The sequence below is a fragment of the Castanea sativa genome, chromosome 5, assembly GCF_040712315.1.
Source record: "Castanea sativa cultivar Marrone di Chiusa Pesio chromosome 5, ASM4071231v1".
In the NCBI taxonomy this organism is placed as follows: Eukaryota; Viridiplantae; Streptophyta; class Magnoliopsida; order Fagales; family Fagaceae; genus Castanea; species Castanea sativa.
Window position 1 is genome coordinate 9,791,921 of NC_134017.1, and position 9,945 is coordinate 9,801,865.

Genomic DNA, 9,945 nt, shown 5'->3' on the forward strand with positions numbered 1-9,945 from the left:
TATATGATTATGTTTTTTTTTATGGTTTATTATATTGGACTTCTCGTTTTCTACACTAAATTAACTAATTTGGCACAAAAATTTAAAAATTTAGATTAGATGAGACATGTGGTACAAAATTAAACTTTAATTGAAATTCATTTTTACACTAAATTAACTCACTTGACACAAAATTCTAAAATTTAGATTAAATGAGACATATGACGCAAAATTAGACTCTAATTAAATTTAAATTTGAAATTTAATTAAATTTTCTCTCTATTTTACCTATTATATATATATATATATATATATATAGATTAAGTAACTTTATTATATCTAAACTTTGTCCGTAATAATAATTACAATAATAATAATAGGAGTAATAAAGATATGTTTGCTTATCAAGCCAAGTCTTGGGCTTTTCCTATATAGCCTTTGCCGAATAGCAACTATTAACTGCCTAAAACAACCGACAAAAAACAGAGCGAGGCAAAGAAAAATAGAGAGAATCGTAAACGCACAGCGCATTTTAGCATCAATTGGGAAACATGAGCTTCCTCTTTGGCAACCGAAAAACCCCAGCTGGTATATATATATAAATCCTCTCACTTCTAATTTCTCTCTTTCGTTTTTCTTTCTATGAGTTTTCACTTTGTTGAGCCTAATCAGATAAAAACAAACCTTTAAATTCTCACTCAGGAAACAAATAGCTAGGGTTTTAGTTGTTTCCAATTTAGTTTCAGTACCGTGCAATTGAATTAGTAAATTCAAGCAATTTGATTTGAATATACAATTTTAATGGCTGTTTGTGTTAGATTATGAATTTTTATATATGTTTGATCAATTGGGTCTTTTTTTTTTTTTGGGTGATTGTTGTGGACATGTTTGAAATTAGACCCATTTGTCTCAAAAGCTTAGAAAGTGGACCCATGATGAATATTAAGGGAATTTTCACCTCATTGTGTGTTTTTGGTGATATAAGGAAAGATAAGGTTCAGAATGAGGAAATTTGGAGAGCAATTAATGTACCGAGGAGGAAGAGTGAGTTGATTCAAGTCTAGGAAAAAAATGTAGGAAAACATACAATAACATTAATTGAAGTAGTGAAAAAAAAAAACTTTGTCGATTAAGGACGTGACATAGAGTATGATTTTGAATAAGATGGGATGACAGAAAAGAATACATCTGGGATGAAGGCTTTGCTGTTGTGTGTGTGAGAGAGAGAGAAAGAGAGAGAGAGAGAGAGTTATACAACTGTGACATTGTTTGAAGTGGCTAATTTGTTAAGGAAATGAAATAAAACTTGTGTGGAGGCCTTATTTTGTGTTTTTGGTCATGTTTTTAGAAATTATCTGATGTAGCAGGTGTCTTTCAACTGTCTTACATATGTTTGGGACCTACACCTATGAATCTCATGTGTATGCGAAAGAATGTTGCATACGCCTATTTACATGAAGAGGTATCTTTTCATGTGTGTATGAGAAGGTGTATGAAACAGTCCTCTCATGTACATGTGGGGTTCATGAATGTGGGTCTAATGCATATATGAGAGGGGGCATGACATACATAATTTCTATTACATGAGATAATGCCTTGGCAATTTTGGGCATTTGTGTAGTTGTTGATGTAATAGTTAACCGCCTAGGGATTTGAGGAAAATCTCGGGCTTGTTGCGAAGTGAAAAATGTTTGAACTTGTGTGCAGAGCTTCTGCGGGAAAATAAGAGGATGATAGACAAGTCTATTCGAGAACTAGAAAGGGAAAGGCAAGGATTACAGACACAAGAGAAAAAGCTGATTGTAGAGATAAAGAAAAATGCTAAACAAGGACAGATGGTAAGCCTAATTGTTTTGGCAATTCATTTGTTATTGTGTTGATTTTTGATGGTGGGTAGATTAAAACTCTCTCAAATTTACCTATCAAAACAAAAAAAAATCTCTCAAACTTGATGAAAGGTCAAGCAGAACAAAAACTGTGGCCATAGTATTTATACGCATCAAGGATTTTCAGTGCCCATATTTGCTGTTTGGCATGGAACTCTTATGCATGTGATGCGATGTGATGTGAATTAAAGTTTTGGTTTTAGTCCAGGCCAATAGTTATGTGTAAAGAGTGGGAATGTTGCTGCTACTTTATTTATTTATTTAAGTGAGCTGAGGCAGTTTTGTTTGATCTGTTATTTCTGCTGTTAGGTTCTATTAATGAATCCATGGATATATGAAGATGTATATACATGTTGGTGGTACAGGGTTCAGTGTTTTGCAAGCTTTATTTTCCAATTAAAGTTGCAGTAATGGGATGAAAATTGTACTTATATGACCTAAACGCATCCTAAGATTGGTTTATCTTTATTTCAGGGGGCTGTGAGAGTAATGGCTAAAGACCTTATTAGAACACGGCATCAGGTGGAAAAGTTTTATAAGCTTAAATCACAACTCCAGGGCGTGTCATTGAGAATTCAGGTACAATTTGAATCTTTACCCTCTTCTTTGTGCATCTTTTTTATAACTGAGAAGTTGTTATCTACATCCTTACATGTTTGCATTTCAGATGGGAAGTAAAGCATCCTGTGATAGGGTGTATATATATATATAATTTAATGTGTATGCAATTCTTGTTTATGTAAATCACATAAGTTTTTGCTCCATCCCTCATATTATAAATGTTTTGGAAATGGAGTGCATCACTCATTCTTGGATCAGTAGTATATCATTTTGGTTGTAAAGGTTTATGTGCTTTATCATTGATGCATTTGCATAATTTGGATTGAATCGGTGTGCGCATTTAGCCTAGATACCAAAATAGTGCTGCATCTTCCCTGCAAAGAACTTACTTAGTAATAGCATTAACCGTGTGATTGAATAATTTCAAGATATGAAGAAAAATCAGCATTTTGGTAGGAGAACTTCGTTCAGATCTTGTTTTGTTTGGAGAACTACAGATGATAGTATCTTAGAGACTTAGGGTTATATTATATTGCATCTACAGAAGGCTTTAACATTTTTCGAGACATTTTTTGGGTGATTTGAGGAACATTTAGATTTTAGTTTGCTTCTAGTTGACTGGGGAACCAAAAAAAATTTGGGGGGATGGAGGTTTGTTCGGGTGTCTTTGATCTGTTTCATGGATTCTGGCGTATGCTCTTTTTATTCATATTTTATTACCATCCCCCAAAACATTTGTTTCTCTCTCTCTCTCATGGCCACCCCTCCTGTTTCTCTTTCATCTCTATCTCATCAATGTCAAAGCCATCTCATTGGTATGACAAAATACCTCCAACCTACCCTACCTCTGACAAGCCCTACATGAGTTTTCTGTGCCTTGAAGAGGGGGCAGGGCACCCATAATCTGATCCCACCCCACTCATTGCCATCCCTATCACATACTAAGCTATTCTGTATTGTAGAGATTTTGAAGCTATTATAATGTTAAAAGATTGATTGCAGACTCTTAAATCAACTCAATCGATGGGAGAGGCCATGAAAGGTGTAACCAAGGCAATGGGACAGATGAATAGGCAGATGAACCTGCCCTCACTGCAGAAGATAATGCTAGAGTTTGAGAGGCAGAATGAAAAGATGGAACTGACTACTGAGGTGATGGGAGATGCCATTGATGATGCTTTGGAAGGCGATGAAGAAGAGGAAGAAACAGAAGAGCTCGTGAATCAGGTGCTTGATGAGATTGGAATTGACGTCAATTCAGAGGTACATCCATTGCTTAGTGTCTCTTTCATGTGAAACAATATTTAGCTTATCCAAAACGAGACAAAAATTTCCTTGGTTTCATTACATTGTCAGCATGGGGAAATCTAGATTGAGAACAATAATACTAATAACTATGTTTGTTTAATATGCAGCTTATGAATGCACCCTCATCTTCTGTCGCTGCACCAGCTGCAAAGAACAGGGTTGCCCAAGCTGAATCATTGGGAAATGAAGACAGTGGGATTGATAATGATTTACAGTCGAGGTTGGATAATTTAAGAAGAATGTAAATCTGGGGTAGGTAAGAAGAAGCTTCACTTAGGAAAGATGTTAATAATCAGCTTTGTAACATTGAATCAATGTTTGAAGTACATATCACATCATGGTGTTTTTTGGGCTTTTCCCCCCTTAATTAAATATCTATGTTTAATGCTTATGATGAAATTTCCATTTAATGCTTTACATCTCCTGTATAGGAATATTACATTAGAGCACTTGCATTAGTCAAGCTAAAATAGCTTGAGGGCAAAATTTTGCCCATCAACCTCCAAAATCACCTGCATCAGCTTATGCAAAATTGTGTAAAATGAACAACCATAGGAATATGCATGGATGCTGTAGATGTGAAATTTAATTTTTTGTAGATTCTTCCTCTCACCTCTCATGCTCTCATCAGATTCTCTCTCTCTCTCTCTCATCTTCTATATTACCACAACTGATGCTCTCAACAAATACACCTCAAACCCATCCAAATCCAAGTTCCGACTTAGTAGTCAAAGGCTCTGTTGTTCACCCCTTCCTCTAACAACATGGAATTTGTCGTCATCGACATCCTTGTCAAGTGCAGAGGCACAAATTGAGAAGAAGAAGAAGAAGAAGTTGGAGAGATGTGAGGATGTTGTGGTGGCTTAGGTGGGAGCCCAAGGGGTTGTAGAGAAATGGGTATGGTTCAAAATTTGATCTTTTTTATTTTATTTTTTACGGGTGTTTGATATTTAGGGTATAGTTCAATTGGGGTAATGGGTTTTGGTTAATTCAATAGGTGGAGGTTGTATTTGGTTGAAATTTAGGTGAGAGAAAGAGGAGATGGTTTTGATCAATTGAGGCTTTTGAAGAGTTCAATTTTTTCCATTGTAATGCTGGTGCAGATCTCATCTTGCTGTGCTTGGTGCTGTTTTGTTTGTCGTGAGTGGTTTTAGTGGGTGGGTGGATACTGGGTAGAGAGTTGATGTTGATGTTGATGTTGAGAGGAAAGAGGAGATAGTTGTATTTGGGTAGAGAGTTGATGTTGGTGTCGCAAGGAAAGAGGAGATAGTTGTATTTGGGGGTTGATTTGTGGGTTTGGTTTGGTTTGGTTGTGATTTTGTTTTTGAGTTGTTTGTTTGCTTAAAAAACAAAGGAAAGTAATGGAAAAAACAGGGACAAAAATAATAATAACAAAAGTATAAAAAATTATTATTTAAATAAAATAGAATGTAGAATAGATAATCTAGTGTAGATATTTTTAAAAAGTGGTGGTGTAAAATAGAAAAAAGTAGTTTTTTATGCTAAAATAGACATGAATTTTTATACAAAAAGAAGCGAAGGTTCTTATATCATTCAGGGTTGTAGGAACCATAAGATAAAAAAGTTGGAAGTAAAGGAGAGAAGAAACAAGAAGAAAAATGAGGTTTAGATGGTAATGGTAACTGTGACATCCGGGGAGTTCTGTTTTGATTTCATTGCCCCATTTTGAGTACTCAGTCTGTCAATGGGAGTGCGGCAGAGCGGGCAGTTGGAATGAGAATAGAGCCACATGTCAATGCAAGGTGTATGGAAAGAGTGCTTGCATCGTGGAAGTTGATTCACAAGTTCATCATCTTCAAAGCTAGTCAAGCACACCGCACATTCAGTTCCAGAAGCTGCTTCTATGTTTTCAGTCCCTTCTTATACTTGAATGTGGAAACCAAAAAGGGATTCATTCTCAAAGAATCAAAGGTCTTCTCCTTAACTGACTCGCCTGTTGTAGGTGGATGTAATAAGTGTTTCTAATCACACAATGTAGTAAAATATGAATGCAATGATCATTGATACAATGACCACAATTCCATAGTAGATTGAGTGCATGCTTTGTTGTTTATACCAAATTGGAAGGGCTGAAAGAACTTGGAAGACTTTAAACATGCAGGCTGCACTGCAGGCTAAGTGGTAGATGTTTACAAAAAAGTTACAAGTTAAATGAATGACCATTCCAATTAGCACAATGCTGTGTGGTAAATGATGGACATGGACTTAGTGTTGATACAAATTCATGAGGATTGATAGTGAAAGGGTTTAGTAAGTTGTAATTTTATATTCAGTCTAGAAAATGGCTAAGGTTTACAATGGTGGTTATCATATGTGGAAGTGAATCACTATTTCTAATGTTCTTTAATCTTTGTAGCTATAAAAGAATGTCCAAGCCGCATAGACAAAAGAATTTAACTAGATAAAAGGACAAGAATTCAAGATTAAGGCCAAGAAGTAAGAACATATTTATTTAAACTTTAATGTAATGGACACAACTTGTGTTTAGTGGCCAGTTTCATCGAACATGTGTCTACATCCTAATGTATCCAGTGGAACTGGCCACTAAACACAAACTTTTCCCTAATGTAATTCTCATTGTGATATCATAATGTGGTAGCGTTACATTGTTTGTTCTACAATGAGTAACTTCCACTATACAACAAATACTAAAGAATGGGTTTACAAAAAAAAAAAAACCTAAAGAATGAAATTGAACAACAAAATTACAACAACTAAGATCAAATGGAGGCAATAGAAGATAACGGCTACTAAAGAATGGTGAGACCATAACGTAAGTGACAATTGGGAGACAGCAACATGAATCAAAAGAACTATTTTTGTCTTCTCAAACTCCAAAAGCTGGAATTGTCGCAGCCTTTTCTACTCCCCATAATAGTGTGAGCATCCATGAACAAAAATCTTTTTAAAAAAATGACAAATATTAAGAAAAGTATTACAAAGTACAAACTCCAAAAATTAAAAAAAAAAAAAAATCATTTAATAGGTTGAGATATAAGTTTCCAAAATTAACTTGGTTTACTTAAACCCAGCGAAATAAGGTCTAAGGGTATTCAATTTATAAATAAATAAAGTAAAAGGTAAGTTATGAAATTTATTTATTGATTTTTCAAAGAAGATTTTGAGACATCCAAAAATGAAATAGAAGATTAACAATTTGGGACTGGGGGAATAAATAATTACAATGAATTTATGTGTGTAAAGCAATAAATTATTGGCAAAGTGTTTATTTTTTTTAATGTTTATTTTGCAGCTAATAATTGAATGGGCCCAACTAGCTCAAGTTGCCGTAGTAACTAAACAAGTGCCCTTAGCCCTTAGGAATTAGGACGCTCAATGTTCGTTTGAGAATAATCTATTTAATTTTTTACTGAAAGTATACTAATATACTTGTATTTTGAAAAAGTGAGAAAATGTAAGAAAAAAAATCTAAGTTATAAAAAGTTGTACATAAAAAGTTAAAAGAAAAAAAAGAAACTGACTTATAATTCAATGCTAAATGGACACTCAATCATTCTCCATGACCCTCATATTGCAACCGAAAATAGGAGTTGAGTTGAGTTTGTTCCATCAAATCTATATAATATCTACAAGTTGAAGCTAAAAATTTATTGTTGCTAAGTTTCAGTTGAGTCATATCAGTGTAGCACTTGAATCTATTTTGGTCCATTCAGTCCATTTCGGTCCAATTTGTTCTATTCGGTCCACTTCAGTCCATTTAGATTTAATTTGATCCAATTTGGTCAATTTTTCATTTCAAAACCATCTGTTTATTTATTTATTTATTTTTTTTTGAGAAACTGTTTATTTACTTATTTGATTTTGCTTAAAATAGACAATTTAGCATCGCTAACTGTTTTTTCTCCAAAAAAAAAAAAATCACTTATTGTTATTGTTAAGTTCTAAAACATTGCCAATCTATGGATAATTTTCTAGATAAACACCAAACAACATGAATTGGTTTGCCTCGCCACAAAGATCTAGCTAGGATAAATTGGCTTCTATTGATTTCATCCTGTCAATGGAAATCTGTTTGTTACAACTAACAACACTCGATGCTACAAAATGCTTGATTATCAAAACTGCATTACATAATTAATCAAGTTTTAATGTCAAGTATGCATTTATAGATGATATATTTTTGTTAATCTAAAAGCATTAAAAAGAACTACTATATGATTACTGCATAAAAATTATTGATAGAGTTGTATATAATAAATCTTAATATGATGTAAAAAAATTTTGTTTGAGAGAAATATGATGTAATTTAGCATAAGTAAACAGAAATAGATGGGTTGTGTTGATGGATCAATTGACAGGATCGAGTGGGTCATGGATTGGGAAGGGTGGGGGCGTACAAAAAATTACTACTATATTCATACTAAGTACAACAGTTAAAATAATATTGTAAACACAATTCAATATACAATTTGAGTACTTCATAGCTCAATATGATCATGTGCTACAAAAAAATGTATTTGTTCATTGTAGGCGAGAGTTGATAAAAGTTTGAAAGCCTAAAACTTTGGAACTTTTTAAAAACTAGTAAATTACTCTTTTAAATGGTTTGTGTTTTTAAATTTAAAATTATTTAACTAAAAAATAGTATTAATTTTGAGAGTTTAAGAATTTGTGTCAGGATATTTTAGTATGCAAAATGATGAAATCCAAGCAAGAAATTCTATCCAAACAAAAAATATCGTTATTAATAGTATAGACAAATTATTAGTGATATAATTTTAGACTTTCTTATAGAATAAAATTAATACTAATCAATTGTTATGGATAAGAATTGTTATTCAACTGAAAAACAAACTCATGCTGGTTGTGATATGGTGATATCTTAGAAATTCGAATTACAAAAGAGTCCTACAGTTGGAGGTAAGATAAATGATAGCATTAGCCATTAGAAATAGAATCATTTGTAATTCAAATCCCTTTCATTTGCCGAGCTTAGTAATGTAAGCTTGTAACCAAGTTGGGGCATTAAAATGGTTGGATGTATACCGAGATTGCCTAAGTGGGATGTGGTTAATATATTGATTTGTCCAATATGGAGTCTAATATTCAGCATGCCCCTTGCCCTCGAGTTAAAGAGCACCCCCACCCACAATGGATGGGTAGCCCACACATCTCAAATACCTTTCATTTGGTAAATTCAAACTCTCTTATCTGCATATGGAATATTTCCTATATTAATAAAGAGAAATGATATGTCCACAACATTTTTACAACAAATCTTAAATGACAGGTTGTTACTAGTTGTTATTGTTGGGGCAAAAAAGTAATCTTAGTGTTAGGTTCAAATTTGAACCAACAACAACTAATCACCTGTGATTTGTTGTGAAAATGTTGTAAAAATGTTGTGAACATAGCATCTCTCATTAATAAATAGCCAACAAGGCAACAACAACAACAACTGTGTACCATTTAGACTAGAAAAATTCAAATCCATTTACACTTGTATCTTTACATTAATAGTAGGAAAATACTGAAGGCACAAATTATTTTATAAACTTTTCTACAAATCGTTAATGTAGATGTAGTGGATGATTTTTGGTAATTAAAAAGATAATGTTAGTGGTGGGCTTAGATGAGAATTAGTAAAAATTTATCACATCAATAATTTGTAAAATATTGTAAAATAGTTTGTCCTTGTAGTAATTAATAATATACATATATGCAAAATTTTTAGCCGAGAATGAGGGGGCCAGAAGTATCTATTTTCTTTGAAAAGGTTAAAATTGTTGGAATTACTCTAAAATGGCTGTATCTACCAAGTTCCTGTGCTTGCTTGTCTTGTTTAAATTATAAAAAGTGAACAGGTTTTTTAATGGAGTATTAAATGCAATTATATGTCTTTTGGTTATTCAAGTTCCTTAACTTTTTGTATGCTCTTTACAGTGATCAAGACTTGGAAAACACACATAGGACATTGACCAGGATTCTCGTTTATGCCAACCGAGGATAACATTAAGTACAACATGACTTTCTAAGTTCCAAGAGTGCTCTTTACATGAGCTTTCTGTTGTATCTATCAGAGCAGAAAATTAGATTAACACAAACAGCAAAATTTGGATCATAAAGGGTTGCAGCCTCAATTCCAATATGGTAACAAACACAAGCCAAATTCTCACCCTCAATCCTTAAATCAAGGAGATGATTTACCAAAGATAAAGCATGACAGATT

General features: G+C 33.2%; 1 protein-coding gene across 1 annotated transcript; it reads left to right on the forward strand.

Moving 5' to 3' along the window:
- The first annotated feature begins 420 nt into the window (after positions 1–420).
- Positions 421–4,144, forward strand: LOC142633971 (vacuolar protein sorting-associated protein 2 homolog 1-like). The gene is made up of 5 exons (XM_075808237.1): positions 421–567; positions 1,687–1,817; positions 2,340–2,444; positions 3,429–3,689; positions 3,842–4,144. The coding sequence occupies exons 1-5, from the start codon at positions 531–533 to the stop codon at positions 3,977–3,979; spliced, it is 672 nt and encodes a 223-aa protein (XP_075664352.1). The 5' UTR covers positions 421–530; the 3' UTR covers positions 3,980–4,144.
- Positions 4,145–9,945: the final 5,801 nt, after the last annotated feature.

What these genes read in the sequence shown, in the direction of transcription:
- LOC142633971 (XM_075808237.1), top strand. Translation starts at nt 531, where the DNA reads ATGAGCTTCCTCTTTGGCAACCGAAAAACCCCAGCTG. An exon ending in CAACCGAAAAACCCCAGCTG is followed by an intron (nt 568 to 1,686) that starts GTATATATATAT and finishes ACTTGTGTGCAG; the next exon opens with AGCTTCTGCGGGAAAATAAG. An exon ending in GCGTGTCATTGAGAATTCAG is followed by an intron (nt 2,445 to 3,428) that starts GTACAATTTGAA and finishes GATTGATTGCAG; the next exon opens with ACTCTTAAATCAACTCAATC.